General features: G+C 43.1%; 1 protein-coding gene across 3 annotated transcripts in view; it reads right to left on the bottom strand.

The window, feature by feature from the left end:
* Positions 1-18909, bottom strand: part of Slc30a6 (solute carrier family 30 member 6) — a 30373-nt gene extending 11464 nt beyond the window's left edge. Inside the window, exons 1-8 of one of the 3 annotated variants that reach the window (XM_006990682.4) lie at positions 18818-18909; positions 12596-12682; positions 10242-10326; positions 8370-8412; positions 4332-4397; positions 1891-1971; positions 1449-1484; positions 595-689 (exon numbers count right to left, since the gene is read on the bottom strand). In XM_006990682.4, the coding sequence (XP_006990744.1) occupies positions 595-689; positions 1449-1484; positions 1891-1971; positions 4332-4397; positions 8370-8412; positions 10242-10326; positions 12596-12682; positions 18818-18820 (496 nt within the window). In that variant the 5' untranslated portion in view covers positions 18821-18909. Of the gene's footprint in view, positions 1-594; positions 690-1448; positions 1485-1890; positions 1972-4331; positions 4398-8369; positions 8413-10241; positions 10404-12595; positions 12683-18817 lie in introns of all 3 variants that reach the window. The other 2 variants (XM_076559456.1, XM_076559457.1) reach the window with 2 other exon arrangements.
* Between the last annotated feature and the right edge of the window lie 6394 nt (positions 18910-25303).

Genomic DNA, 25303 nt, shown 5'->3' with positions numbered 1-25303 from the left:
AGGCAGGTTCCCACTATGCAGCCCTGGCTGGCTTGGTATTCATTATGTGGCACAAAATGGCCTCAAATTGATTGCAATCCTCCTGCCTCATCCTCCCATTCTGAGATTATAGGTATGTTCCACCATGCCTAGATAAACCTGTAGTTTTATCGTCATATTATCACTTAGTTCAAAGCTAGTTCACTGGCTTTTATATATTATTTTTAGTTTGTGCTAGTGGGATGATATTCTATATAATTTTCCATGTAAAAACTTGAGAAGCTTTGGGCTAGCTCTTACTTCTCTGCTGAATATATTTCTCATAGATCTACTAGTTAATGTAAAAAGAAAACTGTGGGGTGAAGGTAGTGCACGCCTTTGATCCCAGCACTCAGGAGGCAGAGGCAGGCAGACCTCTGAGTTTGAGACCAGCCAGGTTTATAGAGTGAATTCCAGGACAGCCAGGGCTACACAGAAAAACCCTGTCTCGAAACCCCTGCGCCACCCCCCCCCCCAAAAAAAAAAGAATGAAAAGAAAAAAAAGAAACCCACTAGTTTTTCTAAGAAATTAATTTTTTTAAATTAACAGTAAACTAAAACAAACAAAAGGCATACCTTCAGAGACATAAGCAAAAGGTTTATTCCGGATAGAAAGCATCGTGAACAGGTTGAAAGAAAGAGCCACGAAAGTACCAACTAATAGTCTTCCCCTAGAAAGAACAAAACAGTCACCTTCAATTTTTTCTTGGTAATTCCAATCTTTAACTTCTGTATGTGGAAAGCAGGGAAAGGAAGGGAGAGGGGTCTGTTTTAACTGTCTGTCTGCCAACCAGAATCCACTTGTTCTCTAGCCACATAACGCATGGCTTGCCTGCTGCTGCTCCATTTTACACAGGACATGATGGGTCTCTGACCATCACAATGTTTTCTCGCGGATTATTACTGCTACAGATTTATACAAGTCCTAAGGGAATTTGTGCCAACATGCTAGATGAGTCAGGTGTTCCCCGATTAACTAGTAAGAGGCTCACAGGGTTGGTGAGCATGTGGGTGATAAATACAAAGGCTACAGGGGAAGATTTTGGGGTTAAATGTGAAATGACAGAACACTAGAGGGAGCTGGTTTAGTGTGCTGACCTAGCCCTGAAGTTACAAAATCCTTCCTGAGCCAAAAGCCCAGGGTCTGGGAATTGTTATTGGCAAAAGGGAGTTTTGGGACTTGGAGATTTTCTTCCTGAGATGCCAGTGATAAGACACATGGCCATACTCTGAACTCTGATGCTGGACAAAGTCATAATGGAGCAAGTAGTAACCGGGATCAAAATTAGCAGTAAATTACCCCCAAAATAAAAGTCTTTGGCTGGAGATGTGTGTCGGGGTAGAATCATTTCCCTAGCGTGCACGAATTCCTGCGATTGAGACTAATCCCCATAGTTGTGATAGATAAATAAATGAGTAACCCAGCTTACGTGTGTATCTCAGGCTGCTCCAAAAAGCGCTCTGCACTAAAAGAAAGAAAAATATATCAAATAAGTTCTATAAATTATAAGCATAAAAACCTGTATTAAATATATAGTTAACCCACCCTAAAGTTCACAAACATCTCTTAGTACTTTAGTGGAGATGATGCCAGGAGACGGACAGGTAGGCTATCAATACGCATGGCCACTATCCCTCTACCAAGCCCACGTCAACGCCGAGTCTCTTCCACTCAGAGTCACCTATGACTGAACTTAGAATTAACAAAAAACTACAAGTGGCAAAGAAGAAGGGTCTGAAATCAGGAGGCATTGAACCATCAGAGCTCCAACACTGTCCACTTTATCTGCATACCGTTCAAACCATCACGGGATTTGCTCATATTTCCATGTGTCATGGGTGAGACTGACTGTAATACAGACAAAAATGTACCTTTCTTTGAGTATAAAGAGGGCTCCCAACTGTGCCAAGACGGTAGAAGCAAACACAGCCAGGACTTCTAATCTCTCAAACCTGAAACCAGATAATGGGTTTGAATACCAAAATTCTTCAATTAATAAACCAGTCTTACCAGAACACATATATATTCAAATATTTACTGGCTCAATATATGTATGGGCAGTCTACCGTCAGTCAGCTATTAGACTGTAGAAGCTGTAGAAGAGTGTATCAGCACAGTGGGTAAGGGGAGAATCCTGTTGTGACATCTTTCTGACTGTCAGGGTTGACGGTCAGGTGTCTCCTTCCCTCACTGCTCATTCGTGACCTTCCCAGAGCTATGCAGTTTGAAAAAGATGAGCTTCTGTAGGCTTTTTTTTTTTTAACTCTTTGGGGGCCCACCATCCAGCTCCCAAATAAATACACAGAGACTTATTATTTATGAATGCTTGGCCTTAGCTTGGCTTGTTTCTAGCCAGCTTTTCTAACTTAAATTATCCCATTTCTCTTTAACTATGTTTTGCCTCTGTGCTTTTTACCTTTATTCTATATATCTTTCTTCCCTTTTTACTCCATGGCTGGCTGAGTGGCTGGGTGACTGGCCCCTGGAGTCCTCCTCTCCTTCTTTTCTCACTGCTCCTTTCTCTCTTTTCTCAAGCCTAGACTTCTTCTATTTATTCCCTCTGCCTGCCAGCCCTGCCTATCCCTCTCTTGCCTAGCTCTTTATTAGACCATCAGGTGTTTTAGACAGATGAAGTAACATAGCTTCACAGAGTTAAACAAATGCAACATAAAAGAATGTGACACATCTTTGCATTATTAAACATATTCCACGGTATAAATGAATGAAACACATCTTAAACTAATATTCCACGATGAACTTTCCCTATAGAAGATAGTTGGTCTTCAATCAGGGGCACAGACTATCTGTACCCCCCTACAGAACCTTCAAACAAGCTCCCAAAGGCAACACAGTGAAAACTGAAACAAAAGTATTTATTTTATACCTGTTTCTATAACCTTTATGGCCATTTTTTTTTTGTAGAAACAGCTATTAGCATAAGAGCTAACACTTAACATTTTGTATTGGACACTACTCAGTGCTTAACATATTATTTCAATAAACCTTAAGTACTGTCATGGTTCACCTTGATTGAATTAAGAAACCTATAAGACTAGTGAATCATACCTCTGGGGAGTCTTTGATGGTGTTTCCAGAAATAATTAGAAAAGAGAGCTCTAAGGTAATTAATACATTAATACCTTGACAGTCACAGTATGGGAGTCATAACTGGGAGGTGGCACAAGGTAAGAGATGGGAACCAGCTGGAGGTGACAGTGAGAGGCATGCCCTGGGTCATTCTGATCTGGTCACTTCCTCTATGCCTCTTCTCTCCACTTTCTGTCCTCCACAGTACGAACAGCTGACTTCTCCTATCCTCTCCCACTACGATGATGCTGTGCTCAACCACGTGTGGCCCAGAGACCATGAACTGAACTCTCTGAAACAAGGAGCCGGGCTGGAGAGATGGCTCAGTGGTTAAGAGTACCGACTGCTCTTCCAGAGGTCCTGAGTTCAATTCCCAGCAACCACATTGTGGCTCACAACCACTTGAAATGAGATCTGGTGCCCTCTTCTGGCCTGCAGGGACACATGCAGGCAGAATACTGTATACACAATAAATAAATCTTTAAAAAAAAAAAAAAAGAAACAAGGAGCCATGATAAGGCCTTTCTTTCCGACACTGTTTCCCAGGCATTTTGTCATAGCAACAGAAGAGTGACCAGCATAAGTCATTACGAGGGATACATCATGTTTTCTAACACATCATTAGGGCCTCCTCTATTATAAAAAGTGCATCTTTCAACTCTCAGCGATTTCTATAAGTACAGAAACAGAAGCTTCCAAGTTTTGTTAGCTCATTGCTAAATCCAAAGTCTTACTACAGAATTCTATCCCATCAATGCAAAATATTAAAATATATATCATAACACTTATAAAATCCACTTGTTGGGGGTGGGAAGAGGGAGGGGGGTCTGTGGGTAGCATGTGAAGTGAGTAGAAAATTTCTTAATAAAGAAAAATGAAAAAAATCCACTTGTTAGCATTTTTCATACTTTTCTATGACTAAAATATCATTTAAAAATACCTTAGTATTTTTAAGCTTTAGATCTTACTGAGATCAATTTGTTAGTATTTCTTTCATAAAATATAGAACAACTAAATATGAATATTTTAATATAATTACTATTTTTATTATCTATCATTTCTAGACTCTCAGGAAATATTTCTTATGTACATTCACTACTTATCACCATGTCACTAAGCAGGTGGCACTTACTTATTTTTATTTTCCAAAAATACTATAGCCAGCTCTCCGTCATTATCATTTAATAGCAATAATTCGGCAGAAAATAAAATAACCTGAACTTACCCAAATGAATAGGCAGGGCTAGGCTTCCTCATCATTACCCAGTAGCTTATTAAACATGTTATTAAACTAAAGAAAAACAAACTTTGCATTAGAATATTAAAAAGTAGAGACAGGAAGACATGCAGAGACAAATGAAATGGTTTTTTTTTTTTTTTTTTTTGTTGTTGTTGTTCTTTTTTGAGACAGGGTTCCTTTGTATAACTCTGGCTGTCCTGGAACTCACTACATAGACCAGGCTGGCCTATGAAGTGGATTTTTAAAATAATCCACCATTTATTTTATTTTACTCTGTATGTGTGAGTGAGTGTGTGTGTGTGTGTGTGTGTGTGTGTGTGTGTACGTACATGTACATGCAGGTGCCCAGTGGAGGCCAGAAGATGGTGTTGGATCTTCTGGATCTGAAGACACAGGTGGCTGTGAGCCGCCTGACATGCTGGCAGCTTACCTGGGCCCCACTGCAAGAGTAGCAACCACAAAACTCTCTCTCTTGTTCCCCCAAGATCGAGTTTAGAATCCTTTGGTTGTTGATAATTGTTTATATTTGTATACACTGGGTTCATTGCTGTAGAATATTAAAGATGTGTTACATTTGTTTATGCCATGGAATGTTTGTTTAATGATGCAAAGATGTGTTGCATTCCTTTATGCTGCATTTGTTTAACTCTGTGAAGCTGTGTTACTGTGCCTGTCTAAAAAACCTGATTGGTTTAATAAAGAGCTGAACAGCCAATAGCAAGGCAGGAGAAAGGATAGACAGGGCTGGTGGGCAGAGAGAATAAATAGGAGGAGAAATCTGGGAGAAAAGACTGGGGAGCAAGAGAAGAAGGAGAAGGAAAGAAGACTCCAGGGGCCAGCCACCAGCTACACAGCAAGCCACAGAGTAAGAATGAAAGGAAGGTATATAGAATAGAGAAAGAGGAAGAATAGAGGAAGGTAGAATAGAGAAACGTAAAAGCCCAGAGGGAAAAGGTAGACAGGATAATTTAAGTTAATAAATGCTGGCTAGAAACAAGCCAAGCTAAGGCCGGGCATTCATAAGAAAGAATAAGCCTCCATATGATTTATTTGGGAGCCGAATGGTGGGCCCCTCAAAGAGCCAAAGAGTATAAAGAGTAAAAACAATCAACTACATCCAATAATAAATTATAGGGCTGGAGAGATGGCTCAGAGGTTAAGAGCACTGACTGCTCTTCCAAAGGTCATGAGTACAGTTCCCAGCAACCACATGGTGGCTCACAACCACCTGTAATGAGATCTAGCGCCCTCTTCTGGCCTGCAGGGACACATGCAGGCAGAACACTGTATACATAATAAATAAATCTTTTTTTTTTTTTAAAATATTTATTTATTAAATGTATGTCTGCATGAGTGTGTCAGATCCTCTGGAAGTAGAATTACAGACAGTTGTTAACTGCCATGTGGGTGCTGGGAATTGAACCTGGGTCCTCTGGAAGAGCAGTCAGTGCTCATAACCTCTGTGCCATCTCTACAGCCCCCAAAATCTGCTTTCTTTTTTTTGTTTTTGTTTTTTTTTTTTTTTTTTTTTTGTTTTTCGAGACAGGGTTTCTCTGTGTAGCTTTGTGCCTTTGCTGGAACTCACTTTGGAGACCAGGCTGGCCTCGAACTCACAGAGATCCACCTGCCTCTGCCTCCCGAGTGCTGGGATTAAAGGCGTGCGCCACCACCGCCCGTATAAATCTTAAAAAAATAAATAAATTATAATAATTCCTAATTAACCTCAACGATCCTAACACATGGTATCACTGGACAACAACAGTTTTAATGTGAAGAAACTGAGTGAAATTGTTATTCATTGTAAATTAGCTAAGCAGAACCTGAATCCACACTTCATCTACGTGACAGGCTTCTTACTGACTCTGGGCCATCTGCCCCTCTACTCAAAATGTACTATCCTCTTCCTCCTTTTTCTTATGGTGCATGCTGCTACGGGGTCCATGATGAGATGATGTGAGGTAAAGGGCAGAGGCACCATGCTTGGTTAGGGCTTCTTCTGCTGACATAGCACCATGATCATAAACATTCTGGGTCTCATTATCTCAGCTGATAGCTTATAGCTCTCAGGTCACAGCCCATCATTGAGGGAAGTCAGGACAGGAACTCAAGCAGGGCAGGAACCTGGAGGCAGGAACTGATGCAGAGGTCATGGAGGGGTGCTGCTTACTGGCTGCTGCTCATGGCTTGTTTAGCCTTGCTTTCTTATAGAACCCAGGACCACCAGCCCAGAGATGGCACCACCTACACCGAACCGTCCCCCATCAATCACTAGTTAAGAAATGACCTACAGACTTGCCTACAGGCAAATCCTATGGAGGCATTTTCTTTTCTTTCTTTCTTTCTTTTCTTTTTTTTTTTTTTTTGGTTTTTCGAGACAGGGTTTCTCTGTGTAGTTTTGGTGCCTGTCCTGGATCTCAATCTGTAGACCAGGCTGGTCTTGTACTCACAGAGATTCTCCTGGTTCTGCCTCCCGAATGCAGGGATAAAAGGTGTGTGCCACTGCCACCTGGCTTCTTTTTTGTTTTTTTGAGACAGGGTTTCTCTGTGTAGCCCTGGCTGTCCTGAAACTCAATCTGTAGACCAGGCTGGCTTCGAACTCACAGAGATCCAGCTGCTTCTGCCTCTCGAGTACTGGGATTAAATGCCACCACCACCCGGCTGAGGCATTTTCTTAATTGAGAGTCCCTCTTCCCAAACGACTCTAGCTTGTTTCAGCTGACATAAAACTAGCCAGGATGAACTGATGTAGCATTGTGACCTTGTGTCAGGCTACTTGAGCACAAGGCACTATGGAACTAGAACAGATGACTGTCCATCTGATAACAGAAGACAGGTCTGCAGTGTGTGTAAACTGGAAACAGGGATGCTTTATGCCCTGGGCTGGGTGAATCAGGGCGGTGCCAGAGTTCATTACCGTGCTTGGAATGGCATGCAATTTAAAACTTACAAAGAAATTGTTTATTTCTGGAATTCCCCACTTAGACTTTCAGACTGCAGTTGGTAAAACCATGGATAAGGGAGACTACTGTAAACATTAAAATAAGCTTGTCGAGGAGGAGGATTGGCTTTGTGTGATTTTAACTTTTTCTTATTAGTGTGTATATGTGTATGCACTTGAGCACAGGTGACAGAAGACGAGTCAGAGCCTGCTGAAGCTGGCGTGGCAGGAGACTGTAAATCACCTGATGCAGTGCTGGGAACCCAACCTGGGCCCCCTGGAAGAGGAGTACAGGCTCTTAACTACTAAGCCAGCCAGCCAGCTCTTTTTGTGTGATTTTAAGTATATGATTTATTATTTTTGTTTGTTTGTTTTGGGTTTTTTGTTGTTGTTTTCAGGACAGGTTTCTCTGTGTGTAGCCCTGGCTGTCCTGGTACTGGCTCTGTAGATCAGGCTGGTCTCGAACTCGCAGAGATCTGCCTGCTGTAAGTGAAATCCAGGAGAGCTCAAGCTGGGACAAACGAAAGGGCTGGTGGGATTCCCACAGGTCTGAGAGTAGCAACTTGGGCCAAACATGGGTGGTATTAGGGTACAGCCTTCTAACGACAGACTAGGAAGCTCCCAGAATCTGCCAGATCAAGGCTTCTGTCCACCCCCTGGATAGACTCGGGCACATGGGAGACAGATGCCCAGGAAGGTTAGCAGCTTGAAGGGGTCAGGGTGCAAGGAACCAGCAGTATCGAGGGAGCATGGACAGTGGGCACCAGACTTCCTTCTCCTCCAGCCTGCCTCTGCCTCCCGAGTGTGGGGATCAGAGACGTGCACCACCACCGCCCGGCTCCACTTTTCTTCAGCGAGTGTACACCCTAAGTTTATGCCTACTATTCACCTTTCTTTTGTTAAACAGGTGCGATGGGTTCTTATTACAGCGGTAGGTGCTGTCATCTGGACTGTCTATTTCTGTGATAAATTTACTTATTTAGCTAGTTACTTTCCTTTAAGCAAAGAAGCTTAGTAAATTCAGTGTAATAAATCCTTGCTTGTTGTCTTTAAAATGTAAAAGATATTAAAAAAAAAAAACTTACCTAAAAAGATCAAAAATGGTGAGGTAAGTATAAGCAGTTAAAGCTGTAAAACAACAGAAAGACTCATTAAAATATTGCTTAATCCATCTTTATCATTGTTATTTTAAATGTGTATGTGTGACCTGAGTGAGTTATAAGCAATATGTACATTCAGGAGCCTGAGAAGACCAGGGGGTGTTGGATCCCTGGATGCAGAGTTACAGATGACTGATATGGATGCTGACAACTGAACTCTGGTCCTCTGCAAGGCTGGTAAACATGCTTAACCACCGAGCCATCTTGTCAGTCCCTATTTTGGGGGGCGATATTGGAGACAATTTAAAAAACACATTTTTCATCTTTATTTTATGCCTCAAGTATGGGTGTGCACCATACCTGTGCAGTGCCCGAAGAGGTCAGACAAGGGCATCGAATCCCCTGGAACTAGAGTCTTGGGTGCTTGCTAGCCACCATGTGGGTGCTGGGAATCAAACACAGGTCCTCTGTAAGAGCAGCCAGTGCTCTCAAACAGTAAGCCATCTCTCCAGCCGCCTCTGAATCCTTTTTTTTTTTTTTTTGGAGACAGGGTTTCTCTGTGTAGCCCTGGCTGTCCTGGAACTCGCTTTGTAGATCAGGCTGGCCTTGAACTCACAGCGATCCACCTGCCTCTGCCTCCCGAGTGCTGGGACTAAAGCGTGCACCACCACTGCCTGGCTCTGAATCCATTTTTAATACAGCAAAAAAGCAAAAGAATTGGGAATTCCTGACCAACTTTATGCATGTGCAATTTTATACTAAATATGTTGAACCCAAGCAGCCAAAGCAGGTTCAACTCAAGTCAGACTTCTACAGTGCAGCTGCAAATGGCTGATACCCAAGAGCACACTCTTGCCTGCTTCTGTCATCGGAGTGAGTTTTTGCTTTTATCTTATTTCAAATTTGTGTATTAAACTCATAAATGTTCCATCCAGCAACCCTCTTCCCTCCCCTTCTCCTTTTCCTCTCCCTCCACATCCCCCCTTCTCCAACTCTACTCCCCACCTCTCTCCAGAGTTGCAGACTGAACCCAGGGCCTAGACACGGAGCATGCTAGGCAGGTACCCAGATCCTCTCAGTACTATTTAGGAAGAAAATCGTGATCCACGAATTATCAGATGTCAAGATCAAGAAGAAAACGACAGACTTTTCTGTCTTATGCAGTAACTAGTCAACTTCAAAAATCTTGCTTAAGAACTGTACAAGTTAAAGTTTCAACAGAACACACTAAAGAGCTGTGTTTCACAATGGGCTTGAAAGGCTCTTCTTTTGGTTCATATTTTTGTTTCTAAATAACAGATTTTTTTTTTTTTTTTTTTTTTTTTTCCAGACAGGGTTTCTCTGTGTAGCTTTGCGCCTTTCCGGGAACTCACTTTGTAGACCAGGCTGGCCTCGAACTCACAGAGATCCTCCTGCCTCTGCCTCCCGAGTGCTGGGATTAAAGGCGTGCGCCACCACTGCCCGGCCAGATCATTTTTTAAAACGTCATGTTAAAACAAGGCTAGAGATGTAGCTTAGTAGATCTTGTATCAAGTACTTCCCTAGCATGTACAAAGCCCTGGATTCAGCCCCAGCACTGCATAAAAGCAGGCCTGACAGCAAATGCCTATAACCCCAACACTGGAGAAGCAGAGGGAGGGCTAGCCGTTCAAGGCGCCATCCACAATGGGCTTGGTCACTAATTAAGATAACGTTCTACTGGCCTGCCTACAGCTCAATCTTATGGAGGCATTTTCTTAACTGAGGTCCCTTCCTTCCTCTCAGATGACTATAGCTCGTGTCAAAATCCATACATCTTTATTTAACATCAGAAGCAAAAGTGAACCTGAGCTGATGAAAACCAAAAGGACGACGTACCTATGCTGTTAGTAGAGCTGCACCACATGAGCAGGAAGCCAGTGCAGAGCACGTTGACTGCACCAAAGAGAAGTATCTTCCAGGACTGTGGGAAGGAAAATCACTCCCATTCATACCGTGTTGACAGAGTTCAGCAGATCTGTTCAAGCTGCCTAATTCACACTGATAAAAAGCATATAATAAACACAACTTCTTCTAAAAAGTGGGTCACATTTTCTACATCTACCAAAATCACCATTGATCAAGTTACCACAGTCAAACAGGAGGATCATTTAGAGTAGCCTAGGCAACAGAGCAAAACCCTGTCAGAACAACCCAACAAGAATGTAAATTTAGGGCTGGAGAGATGGCTCAGAGGTTAAGAGCACTGGCTGCTCTTCCAGAGGTCCTGAGTTCAATTCCCAGCAAGCACATGGCTGTTCACAACCACCTGTAATGAGATCTGGTGCCCTCTTCTGGCCTGCAGGGACACATGCAGGCAGAACACTGTATACATAATAAATAAATAAATAAATAAATAAATAAATAAATAAATAAATAAATAAATAAATAAATAAATAAATCTTTAAGGAAGAATGTAAATTTAAAGATAACTCTCTGAACCAAGCTACTTACTCAACAAGTTTCTGTGCCAGGCATTATTTTAGGCATGAGAGAACACAACACAGCCCTACAATGTAGGCAGAGTAACAATAAATGAGTATTTAGGTTAACGGTAATAAGCACTAGGCAGTAAATAAAAAGTAGGCTAAGGATGCTTGCACTTGGGAGGCAGAGGCAGTCGGATCGGTAAGTTCAAGCCTAGCTTGCTCTACCGAGTGAAGTTCTGGACATCCGAGACTACACAGACAAACCCTGTGTTTTGTTTTGTTTTGTTTTGTTTTTTAAAGTGGGCTAGGGAAATAGTAATGGGAGGAAGGCATGGAGAGGGTTCTTTTCCAGACAAGCTCATCAGAAAAGACTCCTAGTAAAGTGACAGAAAACAGAATCTGAGAGACCACAAGAGAGGGGGTCTGAGGGGACGCCACGTGATGTCTTGAACGCCAGGAAACACTGGCTGCGCTTGTCTCACATTCCCTACAGCGCATTCTCCTGGGCATGTTGGGGTACGCTTGTGATTCCAACACTCAGGGCGCAGAGGTAAGAGGAGGGCAGCTGCAGGCCAGCATGGGCTACATAGCAAGTCTGAGGCTAGCCTAAGCTACATGGTGAGATTTTCAACCCCTCCCTGCCTAAAGAAAGCAACAGATTATTCTGGTTACTCCATGGCTTGACAGTGGTAAGAGAGTCAGATTCTAAGTGTGCTAAGGGTCAGATTCTGCACACTACATTACAGACAGAGCTGGCACGTTTTCTGAAAACATCCATGTGAGGAATTTGAGGCAAAACAAGAATGAAAATGATTTAAACTTTTCTGGCTTTACCATCTAACCTGGAAGACTATCCAGTTAACATGCAAGTGACTGAAGATTAAGGTCCAGTTTTGACCACGCTATGACTGAAACGCCCATGAGCCATCCAGTGGGACACTGAAGAGTCCAAATTCCATAAAGGAAGCAGAGGTGGGAGAGAGGTTAGGGCCTGAGATTGAAATACGGAGTCATCCGTACACAGGCAACAACAAAAACCACAAAAGCAGACAGCATTTCTAGGAGCGCAAAATCATAGAGGTTGGAGCTCACACTCCAAAGTGCAGAAGTAAGAAAAGTGGTAAGAGGAACTGAAAGAGCATGCACAAGTCAGTAGGATGAAAGCCGCAGACTGTTTCAGAATCTATCTGACGCCACATTTTAAGGAGAGGTGACCAATGCTTGTCAATCACGGTAAAACGGTCAAGAAAGATGAGAAATGAGGATGAGTAGTGGTTTTGATAACGCAGATTAACAGACAATACTGGCTTAGAAACCGTCAGTTACTGGGGAAACTGAATGGAGTATAGATCCTCCAGCAGAGCTGCATCCATGGCTTGACTGACCATCAGTTCACAGTGAGACATGTCTGCGGGGTTTGAGTTTCTTGGTTGGACTCAGGAGCTTAGGGACAAGTGCAGAGTAGGGTGAATGAGAACTGACAGAAGGTTAAGCACTGTCCAGAGGGACGGGGTACAACAGACTTAGAGACAGAAGATGGTGATTTATTTTTGACTTTGCCTGCACCTGGTGTACCCGGTGCTCAGGGAGACCAGAAAAGGTATCAGATGCGCTAGTACTGAGTTATGGACAGTTGTGGGTGCTGGGAACTGAATGTGGTTTGTGGGTCCTCCAAGTCACATTTCCAACCCCTCAAAACCCATCCTCAATCCAGCGCTATAATGTGGCTTTGCAATAACTCAAACCAGTCGAAGAAGGACTTACCCTGCGGTCGGCTGCTACAAGTCTAAATTCCTGTAGTAACTTTCCAAAAAAGGATCTCTGCGGCTTTCGAAAGAGATGAATTGTCCCCTTCAAGACAAATATAAAAAAATACAAATCAGCCTTAAATATCAAGGATCCTGTGGTTTGATAGGGTACTAACACTTACTGAGTGTTTCACATGCCACATACTTACTTTGCACAACCTACATGCATTTATTGATTTAATACTCAAATAACCACATGTGAAGCAAATCATTTTTGATAAGTTCTCCAAAGTCTCAAAGCTAGCCAACAGCTAATTAAGAATGCAGATGTAGGCATTTTAGCTCTGGATAACCCCGCCCCCAATACTGCATCTACTTCTAATAAAGCTAAGCAACCCTTCTGCTCTCTTTTAGGCATTCAGTCACGGAACTGAAGGCGCCCTCCATGGCCCCTGTAAGTACAACAGCACAGGACTAGTGCGGTCACTAACTGTTCTGTTAGCACTCATGGAGACCCCACTCTCCTTGTGTGGGAAATTTGCTGTGCTCCTATGAAGGTTTTTTCTGGTACAGGTTTCCAAAATACAATACTATCGCTATGTTTCAAGAGAAAATTTTGTTATTCCAAAAGTAATTATTTGGGGGGAGGGAGAGAGCTCTTTCCTGATCATCAAAGAGCCAGGTGTCATAATTTGATTGCTGAGATGCACACTTAATTAAATATTTGGGTTTTTTTGTTTGTTTGGTTGGTTGGTTTGGTTTTTGGAGACAGGGTTTCTCTGTGTAGCTCTGGCTGTCCTGAAACTCACTCTGTAGACCAGGCTGGCCTCAGACTCAGAGATCCGCCTGCCTCTGCCTTCCCAGTGCTGGGATTGAAGGCGTGTGGCACTACATCAGGCTTGATTTCAATTTTAAAAGAACAATAGATGGGGCTAGAAGATGGCTCAGCAGTTATGGGCACTGGCTGGCTGCTCTTGTAGAGGACCAGGGTTCAATTCCCAGCTTGCATATGTTGGCTTACAACCAACTGCATCTCCAGTTCCATCAGGGCCTCTTCTGGCCACCATGGGCAATGCACACATTTGGAGCATAGACATTATGTAGGAAAAATACCCACACACATAAAATAAATAAATAAATCTTTAAAAAAGAAGACTATTCTCATCTGAAGTGAAGCACATGTTCTTAACGAACTGTGTGCCAGCTCGGGAGGTCAGCACACACCAGTAATCCCAGCACACTGAATATGAGGACAGCCTAGAGCAGTGGTTCTCAACCTTCCTAAGGCTACAACCCTTTAATATAGTTCCTCATGTGGTGACCCCCAACCATAAAATTAATTCTCTGCTACTTCACAACTGTAATTTTGCTGCTGTTATGAATCATAATGTAAATATCTGATATGCAGGATGGTCTTAGGCAACCCCAGTGAAGGGGTCATTTAACTCCCAAAGGGGTCACAACCCATAGGTTGAGAACTACTGGCCTCGAGTACGTGGCAAAAACACTACCACAATAAAGCAACAGAAAGTAAGAAAGAAGATGTGCCAGGTGGTGGTGCACACCTCTTGTTCCAACACTTAGGGGGCAGAGGCAGGAAGATCTCTGAGTTTAAGGCCAGCCTACTCTACAGAATGAGTTCCAGGATAACCAAAGCTGTACAGAGAAACCCTGTCTCAAAAAATAAAAACAACAAAAAAATGTGTGGAATATTTTCATCCCAAAACCAATGTTTCTTCATCAGACTGTCTAGGGGAGCAGAGGGAACTAGGAATGGGGGGAGGTGAAGGGAGAGAGGGGTCACGGAAAACTGCTCAAACTACAAATACGTTTTTTGTGAAAATGTCCTTTCGTAACACAGTCCAATGGATACACACAATGAAACTTTTAAAAAATGCTGTTCAACAGGGTGATCCTTAAGCCAGGTGTGGTGGTGCACACCTTTATTCCCAGAACTGAGGGAGCCATGGCAGGCGGATCTTCCTGTGTTTGAGGCCAGCCTGGTCTACATACTGAGTTCCAGAATAGCCAGCTATGTAGGGAGACCCTGTCTCAAAAACCAACAAAAACAGCGTGATTCTTGTATATCTATCTAGCCTCAGCTCATTAAGGAAAATTCTTTTAAAAATGTATGTGTACGTATGTGTGTCTGTTTAAGTTGTGTACCATCTGTGTGTGTGTGGATGCTTGTGGTGTGTGGATGCCTGTGGAGGCCAGGAAGCAGCAGGTTCTTGGAACTGGAGTTCCAGGTTGTAGACAGACAATGTTCTTAAGTGCTGGGCCACTCATCTCTCCAGCTCCCAGTTCATTTCATGAACTCTAATTACTTTGTTGGGTTAGGGTCAACCGTTTTTTAAAAGGCAGAGGGTCACTTCTGGTGCCACCCTGACTCATGTTGTAGAGATCTGACAGTGCTGGCCCAGTTGATAAAGTGCTTGCCAAAAAAGCACAGGGTGTGAGTGTGGCTCCTAACGTCCACATAAGCGCCACGTGTGACGACGTCACTACAACTCCAGTGTTGGGAAGGTAGGGCAGAGAGGGAGGATCCTTGGAGCTCTTATATTTTATTTATTTGTTTGTTTGGCAAGGTTTCTCATGTAGCTCTGGCTGCTTGGAACTCACTATGTATAGTTCATTTATTTATTTATTTATTTGTTTATTTATTTGCTTGTTTGTTTTGCAAGGTTTCTTATGTAGCTGTGGCTGTCTGGAACTCACTATGTAGACCGGACTGGTTCACACGGATTCTACCTGCCTCTGCCTCCCAAGTTCTGGAATCAAAGGCGGCACCACTATGCCCAGCTGGAGCCTTTTTTTTTTTTTTTTTTTTTTTTCCCAGCTGGAGCCTTTTAAAAAACTGAACATTTTATTGCTTTTCATGTGTATGGGTGTTTTGCCTACACACATATCTGTCTGCTACATATATGTCTGTTTCCCCGTGGAGGCCAGAAGAGGGAGTTGGCTTCCCTGGAACTAGAGTTACAGGTGGATGGGAGCCACCATGTTAGTGCTCAGAATTGAACCTGGGTCCTCTGGAAGAGCAACTGGCATTCTTAACCATGGAACCATCTCTCCAACCCTACTTGGTAAGTAAGCCTAGATGGATCAATGAACTCATGTCCCCCAAAATGTGAAGACATGAGACACAGTAGTACATGCCTTCAATCCCAGTCCTAGCAAGACAGAGGCAGGAGGATTTCTGAGTTTGAGACAAACATGGTCTGACTACACAGTGAGTCCATGTTTCAAAATAAATAAATAATAAATAAATAAGTGAAGGGTGTGGTGATATATTGTGTACCCTAATAAACTTGCCTGAGGATCAGAGGGCAGAACCAGCCACTAGATTAGACATAGAGGTCAGGCAGTGGTGGCACACACTTTTAATCCCAGCACTTGAGATCTCATGCCTTTGCTTGGGAAGCACACACACCTTTAATCCCAGGAAGTAATATGGCAGGGCAGAGAAAGGTACATAAGGCATGAGGAAACAAGAACTCACTATCTTTAGGCTAAAGATTTTGTAGAGGTCAGAATTAGTGGCTGGCTGCTCTGCTTCTCTAATCTTTCAGCTTTCACCCTGATATCTGGCTCTGAGTTATTTATTAAAAGACCATTTAAGATTCGAACAACAGAAGGATGATTGAGGAAGACACCAATGTCCAGCTCTGGCTCACACACATGTGAACAGGTATACATATCACGTACACATGATAAGGTGGAGAGTCAGTGAAGATGGCCAGCACTGACCTCTGTCCTCCACATGTATCCACACGCACACAACATATGCACACACAGAGTACATGAGATAGGGAGAAAATGTCTGAGGAAATTACAAAGGACTGTTTCGTGCTTCATCTTTGACACGTGGTCTTCTTAGATTATTCCAAGCTACAGTGCTTTTATGCTGTTCCTTTTGCAGTTAACTATAGGGACAATCCTCATCTTGTCACTTTGTATCGTTAAGTTAATCTTTGTAACTTTACTAATGCTAAGTTATAATTACTTCGCATTTTCTAAGAAAGCACTATATTCTTAGAACATGCAAGTCTTAAAATCATTTCCTGGTTGGGCGGTGGTGGCAAATGTCTTTAGTCCTGGCACTAATGAGGCAGAGGCAGGCGGAGCTCTGTGAGTTTGAGGCCAGCCTGGTCTACAGAGTGAGTTCCAGGATAGCCAGGGCTAGACAGAGAAACCCTATCTTGAAAAGCAAACAAACAAATACTAATACTAAACATAACATAAAAGATAAAATTGTCGATTACCTCTCCCCAATCCACAGGGAGGACAAAGAATTAAAAAACAACCTACATGCCAGGATGCCGAGACGTGTGATTATTTGGGCTCGTGGCTCAGCTGGCAAAGTGCGTGCCCCACAAGCATGAGGACCTGAGTTCAGAGCAGCACCACCCTGGTAAAGAGCCTGTAACCCCAGGACCAGGACGGCAGAAATACTAAGGTCCCTGGGGCTACAGCTGTAGCTTAGTGGTAGAGTACATGCCTTAAATGCTTGAGGTTGTAGGTTCAACCCCCAGGACAGCAAAAAAGTAAGACATTGACCTCTGACCTTCAGGCATACCTGCGCGCGCGCGCGCGCGCGCGCGCACACACACACACACACACACACACACACACACTCATACGCAAAGGGTGAAGAACAGGTAAGGGTTATACTGATAAGGATGAGAGCAGGAATTGGAGAATCCAGGCAGATGGAAAAGCACATGCAAATTAGGTACAAAGGTCCAGTGCATAGAACATAGTTTGCAAGTCGCTCTCTCACTGTTGCCAGAATATGCACTTTGTGTATGTTTAATAAAAGAAAAAAAGCCAGAAAGACCAAAGGCTGTCTGGTCACTGTCACTCCACACAGAGGGCAAAGTTTTACCCATTTTCTGTATGCAAAGGATTATTGAGATTTTATGAAAGCATTGTGTAAGATTTTTTTTTTTTTTAATTAACCAGGGACTAGAACTATGACTCAGAAGTTAAGAGCACTCACTCCTCTTACAAAGGACAGGGGTTCGGTTGTTCCCTATGCCAAGGCATTCACAATCATCTGCAATTTCAGTTCCAGGAGATCCAACACTCTCTTCTTAGCTCCCTGGGTACCAACATACCCATACACAAACTTTAAGAAAATAAAATCTTTGGAAAAATGGCTCAGTACTTAAGAACACTTACTGTTCTTCCAGAGGACCCAGGTTTGATCCCTAGCACCCACATCGGATCACAACTGCCTCTAACACCATCTCCAGGGGATCCAAAGTCTCTCGCTTCCTCTGACATCTGCACTAATGTGCACACATCTGCATTAATGTGCACATGCCCACACAATTTAAAATAATACAATAATTTCTTTAAAAGACTTTCATTAAAAATTTTAAACTATAATTTTGAAAGAAATACTTTAATATAAATTTAATATCCAAGGAAGAAAAAAAATTATGGTGGTAACAGTTGAGAGAAAAATGTGCCATTGTCCTATGTATGCTACCAATAGGGACTCAATGAGTTTCTGTGACTGTTTCAAAGGGCGGCTAGCACCCTGACATCTGAAAACACAACCGTCTGCTCACCTTTACATAAAACTGAGAGTGCCCTCTGGGTTCTTTTGTATGTTTTTAAATTTATTTTTTTTCAGGTAGGTAGGGTCTCTATGTCACCGAGGATGGCCTTCACATCGCAAACCCCCTGCCTCAGCTTCCTGAGTTGTAGGCCACAGGCGTGTGCCATTCCACTCAGTTTAATAGAAGAACTAACTAACTTGAGATCATTTTTAGGGAAAACACAGCATGGCAACAAAACCATAGCGTACACCAGAGCCGCTCACTCGCTGCTCCACCAACCCTCTACTTTCTCCAGCCGCCGGTGCTGATGGAGGATGTGGCAGTGTCAAGCTATTTAAACACTCAGGGGCAGTAAACGCGTGAACACTCGCCCTAAGACCCTGCTCTGGCATCGCTACTCTAGCCGTAGATGACGCTTGACTTGCTTCTGCAGACAGATGTTTATTTGAACATCAGGAAAAAAAGCTCCGATCCCCAGCTGTAGCGGCACCGGGCAGGAACCCTTAAGGACGGGAGCTCTGGGGACCCGCGCGGGAGCAGCCGCCCCTCCGTGCCCAGCGCAGCCCCGACGACGCGGTTCCGAGCCGCTGGGGCACAGCGGGGCGCTCCGGCGAGGAAGCAGGAGGAATCACCCCGCACCACACCCGCACACCCCACGGCCAACTCACCATGGTAAGGAGCCGTACAGCTCCCGCCGGAAGACGCTCTGGGAGTTCGCTTTTCCCGAGCGGAAGGGGCGGGCCGCCAGAGTCCCGATTGGTTACGGGGCACGGAGGGCGGAACTGCGCATGGGGCTAGGCCCCGCCTCTTCCGGCTGCCTCAGCCTGTTCAAGAAGTGGGCGGGTCGCAGTGGCTCTGAGCCGGACAGCGCGCCCGGGCAATGAATGCTTTTGTCACCTTGCGGGGGAACTTTGAGGACGGCTCATGCTTCTACCTGTGTGTGACTTTATCACGCTAGTATTCCTGTTTTACAAACGAAGAAGATTAAGAAACGTCACAGTAAAGCCGGGCAGATGTCAGTGAGTTCGAGGCTAGCCTAGACTCCACAGATTCAGCCTATATTAAAATGCACCGGTCAAATTCCCAACACGGAGCCCGGCGGTGGTGGTGCACGCCTTTAAACCCAGCACTGGGACGGCAGAGGTAGGAGGATCTCTGTAAATTCGAGGGCAGCCAGCTCCACAGAGCTAGTTAGGTCAGCCAGGGCTGCACAGAGAACCCCTTTCTCGAAAAAACAAAAGCAAAATTCACGACACGGTTTCATTAAAAATAATGTCACGGTAAATGCTTGTCTTAAAAACACAGGGAATCGAGTTAAATCCCCAGAAGCCACACAGTAGTGGCGGCCAAGGCTGTTGGAGTCCGGCACTCAGGAAAGCAGAGACAGGTATATCCTGTCCCAGGACTCAGTGACCCGATTTCAAACACCAAGGTGGACGTCAGCCTTAGGTACAAGGTTGTCCTCTGGCCTCCACGTGCACTTCACTGGTCAGGGTACAACATCGCCTTCATATAATTCTAATGCTGGAAGCTGAGACACAGCAACACCCTGTCTCAAAAACCAACCAACCAACCAACCAGCCAACAAGCCAACCAGCCAACCAGTCAACCAGCCAACAAGACAAACAGCCAACCAGCCAACCAGCCAACCAGCCAACCAACCAACCAGCCAACCAGCCAACCAGCCAACCAACCAACCAGCCAACCAACCAACCAACCAGCCAGCCAGCCAGCCAGCCAGCCAGCCAGCCAGCCAGCCAGCCAACCAACCAACCAACCAACCAACCAACCAACCAACCAGCCAGCCAGCCAGCCAGCCAGCCAACCAACCAACCAAACAAACAAACAAACAAAAGACTCCAAAAAGCCAACATCATCACAAAGGGGCAGAAGAGATGGCTCAGCGCTTAAGAGCACAGACTGCTCTTCCTGAGGATCCAGGTTTGATTCTTAGCATCCACATGGCTGCTCACAACCATTTGTAACTCCACTTTATGAGGATCGGACACCACCACTGGGTGGTAGGGCCCTTCTGTCACACCAGCGACATGCATGGATGTAACTGCCCGAGTGTAGACCTGTCACTCTACAGAATTGGAGGCTGAGGTAGGAATACTGAGTCCTAGCATGCTTGGGCTTTAGAGGAGGTTCACTGTAGGTCTCCCCAATTTAGTGAGGTCATCTCAAATTCAAGGAGAAAGTAAGGGGCTGTACCTGGGTTCCATCCCAGCAACACAACACAACAAAAATGTTACACACTCAATGTGGTGCCATCCTTGGGAGGCTGTGGCAGGAGACTGAATTCAAGTCACACTTCACTACCAAAAATAACAAAAGACATGAAAGTAGAGAGGCATTGTTAAGAACAGTGTCGGTGGGAGGAGGGGAGGACACAAGGTAAAGGGTAAAAAGGATTAAAATTCACTATATACTAGGAACATGTGCAAGAATAAATATTTTAAAAATTCGAAACATTTCCAGGACAGGCTCCAAAGCTACACAGAGAAACCCTGTCTTGAACCACCCCCCTCAAAAAAAAAAATCTGAAGCATGGCTCAAGTCATAGCTATTTCACACGCTGGCGTGGAACTCAGAAAGCCTGGTTTTGAGCTTAATATACTCTGGCTCCTTCCCTAACACAGTTTTAAATTTCTAGTTTCTTTACAGTAATGGTATAGAAAAGACAGTAGTATATAAAGACTGTATTTGGAGACCTTATCTGTTAGGCATTGGTCTTAGGGAAATTGTAGAGGGCAATTTAAGAGACAGATGCAGAAAGAAAAAAAAATTAAAGCTATTCAGTGAGTAGTATATCAAAAGTAGGGTAATGTGCTAAGTGCTCATGCCTTTAGCCCTAACAGTTGGAGGCAGAGGCAAGCAGAGTTCTGTTAGAGCTTCACAGTGATACCCTATCTTTTTTTTTTTTTTTTTTTTCCTGGACCTAAGGAGCGAACCCAGGGCTTTGCGAAGCGCTCTACCACTGAGCTAAATCCTCAACCCCGATACCCTATCTTTAAATAAAAGGGGGGGGGTTGTTATTAAATAGACTGGATGGTTAACTCATAGTGGTCAGAAAAGCATTTTAAAGTATTTTGTGTGTTCAGGTGTCTGCAAAGGCCAGAAGAAGGCATTAGAAGCCTTGGAGCTGAAGTTAAAAGGCTTTTGTGAATCGCCAAATGTGGGCGTGGTTTCCAACTCAGTCCTCATGATTGGGCAGGAAGTACCTTTAACCACTGAGCCATCTCTCCAGCCCCTCAAAAAAGCTTCTTCAGGGAGGTGAGATTAACATTTGAATGATAAGTATTCTTGGAAAAACATTTTTTCCAGGCAGAATAAATTAAAGCAAATATGTCATTGAAAAGATGTATTTTGAGATCTGGAATGTGATAGCAAATACTATGTTAAAATCTGGATCATGACTTCACCAGAATGTGAATTCACACAACTGTAAAGTCAAAGAACTGTGGGAAACTATTGAGTTAGGACCCATTTTTAATGAAAACATGTCTTAGCCCAGGCTGGTCTGAAGTCACTATAGAGTTGATGATGGCCTTGATCCTTCCACCTCTTACTCCTAAATGTTTGGGATTACAGGAAAAATACCAACAGAACCCATTGAAAATGTTCAAGTGTTTGTGCCACAGCAAACAGATGGAAGAAAAATGCAATGAAACTCCAACCCAAGCAAGTCCTAGGACCTGCTAAGTCCCCTTAGGTTTCTGAAATCCAATTATTGAAAAAATAAACTCCCTCCCACAGTTGTATTTCAGTTTTGAGCACTCCTATCCACTCCATTAGGAAGGGACTAACTTCCCAATTCTTGACTGATTGTCCATACTAAACGGCCCATTTTAGGTGACCTCAAGCCACTTGGTGTGACATCCAACTCTGGGTTACCACAGAAACAATGATTTGAATTCCAGCTTGAGATAAACCATTAGGCCCCAGACTGTTATCCTAAAAAGGTCTTGCTTTCAAAATAGTTCTTGGTTGGCATCTGTAATTGTAGTTATTATTATTATTATTATGAGACAGGGTTTCTCTCTGTAGCTTTTGGAGCCTGTCCTAGAATTTGCTTTGTGGCCTCAGACTCTCTGTCTCCAGAGTGCTGGGACTAAAGGCGTGCACCACCACCGCCATGCTTCAGTTTTCAGTTTCAAAACTCTTACCCCATCCCACCCCACCAGCAGTGTTCTTGTGTCCTCTTTGCTGTCTTTGGGTTGTTAGTTGTGGTTGTCGAGACAGGTCTCCTGGGTGGCCCTCCCTGGATGGCCTGAACTCTTTGTAGAACAGGCTGGCCTCAGAACTCGAGTCTGCCCACTTCGGCCTTGGGTACAAGGATAAGACAACTTCACAGCAGGCTTAGTGTCTGTTTTTTGAGACAGGGTCTAGGAAACTCAGGCTGGACTGAAATGACTATGTAGCCAAGTTGGCCTAGGATTGGCAGTCATCCTCCCTCTCTTTCAGCCCCCAAGGGCTGGGATGATGGGAACAGGCTCAATTTGATTCTTTGGACTTTGCTACCCGCTGGGTTCCTCTGAATATCCTGCTAGACAAGTAAAACTGTGGGAAGTACCAAGGAATCAGAATCTGCAGATGATGTGGGGGCTAATTTATCCCATGCCTTTCCAAGATTTCCTTTCTCATTGCCAAGCTGCTTCAGAAGCCTGAAGTCCCTCTTCATCTGAACAAGTCAGTTGCATTCTGCCTGAATTTTATTTTCAAATGAACTGCACAAGCTGGAGACTGACACATAAGAGAGCTCTTCAGACAGGGATTTTTGTCACTTCTGACTAATTTGCGCTGCTCTCCAGAGCCTTCTATTCATTGCTTTGTATCTTTTGTTCAGAGTTTATTAGCACAAGAGTTACAAAATACTCCATCAAAATTGCAATCTCTGAAATATCAAAGATTCAAACTATAAAAAATTAAGGCAAAACAAAATTTATCATTTATTTACAATAAAATTAATTAGGATAAAAACCCACTATATGCAGCTGTATGTACCCTTTAAGTCATTTCTTTTGTAGAAGTAAAAAGTTAAGACTAAAATTCAGACAGACATTTAAAGGGAAACCTTCTGCCTTAAGAATCTGAAAAGCAAACTGTAAGTAGTTCATTCTACAAAAAAGTTACTTTTGTAGGACATAAACAACTTTACATTATAAACAAAGAAAGCCACATGTTTAACTTAAAATTCTGTTTGTCCTGTTACAACCTTAAGCACAATAAGACAAAAACAAATTCAGTTGGCTTCTAGTCTCAGAAAGCTTTGTAGCCCTAACAGATGTGGAAAGATGGTATTGAGTCTTTCCTTTGGCTCAGTTAGGCGATGAGGAAGATCACCGAGCTTTTAAGGACTCTGTCACACTAACATGAAGAACATACCAATCCTTACTTTTTAAACATCATCTTGAACAGTAAACAGAGCTCAATACAAAATCTAAAATTAATATTAATTAAAATCTAGTATTAGTTTGGAAACCCCCAGCAGTGTCTGTCCTTACTGAAAAAGAACAAACCTCCCAGTGTGGGGTACACACCAGCACCCCAGCACTTGGGAGGTGGAGGCAGAAAGATCGGTTTAAGGTATTCCTATGTATTTCTACTCGTTGAGTTCTAGGCCAGCCTAGGTTCCATGAGACCGTTTTAAAACACAACAAAACAGCCTAAACTAAACCTGGGTCATAAGACATCACAGAAAATGTTCTCCTACACTAGCTGAGCCTCCTACCTGCTGAAGAAACGAGTGTCTACACACTGATGGAGAGTCACACAGTAGTAACTCTGACTCAGTTAGGTTAACTTGACTTTTGTATCGTTTAGACATATGAAAATTTTGTTACCTCTTAAAACCCTTGCCAAAGGAATCATAATCTAACTATAACTATAAAGGCTCTTCTGCTTTTAAAGCTGAGCAGAAGGCTGTCTCAATACATAAATAGTGGTGATGTTATTAATCCCTTCCTAAATGGAAACAAATGAAGTTTAAGAGCTTTATTGTAGACGTTTTGGGTTAGGACTGCTGCACTTATCATCATAATCACAGGCTTGCATCATCAGCATTCGTAACTAATGCTCTAACATCTGAGACCTTAAACAGACACTAGCCAGAACCAAAAAGATGCACAGCTTTGGTTTAAATTTGTTTTCCTGTTTATCTAAATTTTTCAATTTTATCATCCAAGGATGTCTAAAATCATGATTAAGAGAGATGACTTAAATTACAGATATAAATGGCATATGCTTCTAGGAAATAATCCATCTTTTATGTTTAGATAAATCTTTAACAAGACCAAGAGTAAAACTGAGGATGTATGACTTTATCATAACATTTTTAACTGGGGGGAAGGCAAGTGTTTTAATGTGTTTTCTCAAATACCTTTCTTACATGAAAAGTTGGTGTTACTACCACAAAATTATTCTTTCTACCCATGGTATTTTACATAGCATCGTTTAAGCACCAAAGAAAAATTCTGTAAACAAACTTGTAACCAGTAAACTAAAGGCAAATATCCCTTTGCCTTTATACAGTTCTTAAAGGCCACACATGAGCCTCTACTTCCTATGATGCATTTTTATAATAAAAGTCCAGCCATATTTATACAAACAACACAGATTTACTATACATTTACGGAAACAAAAGGCAGGTCAACAGACTTAGAGCTTTTTTAGTTAAAAAGTGAGCACAGGAAACCTACAAAATATATGCCATGTAGAAAAATTCGGTATTTTAAGTTTCACGGAAGGGACAGTAATCAGTAAAAAGATGGTAGTGCCACTGGCTGTTAATTATCCTGTTAAGAAAGTACTACGTGATGAACTAGAAATGTCTTCCCTCCTAGTGTGTCCCTTCTCTCACACTGGTGCCTCAGTTTACAGTGAAAATCTGCTCTCTAAAGTAACTCCAACACAAAAATGAATTCCAGCTGGAATAAGTTAAGTCTAGAATGGATTTCTGACATATTAGAAAAAAGAATACTGCAGGGCACACAAGGACTGATCTACATGTTACACGACAGAGTGACTCAAACCTTCCAACCTTTGTCGTGCCAGATTTTCTCTGTTGTTATTCTATTCTATTGTTGTTATTCTATTGCTTTCTAAACATTTTGGCGGCAAGGCGATGAAATAGAAAAAACAAAACATGAAAA

The sequence above is a fragment of the Peromyscus maniculatus genome, chromosome 22 (genome assembly GCF_049852395.1).
Source record: "Peromyscus maniculatus bairdii isolate BWxNUB_F1_BW_parent chromosome 22, HU_Pman_BW_mat_3.1, whole genome shotgun sequence".
Classification (NCBI taxonomy): Eukaryota; Metazoa; Chordata; class Mammalia; order Rodentia; family Cricetidae; genus Peromyscus; species Peromyscus maniculatus.
This window is presented reverse-complemented; position numbering and strand designations above follow the sequence as displayed.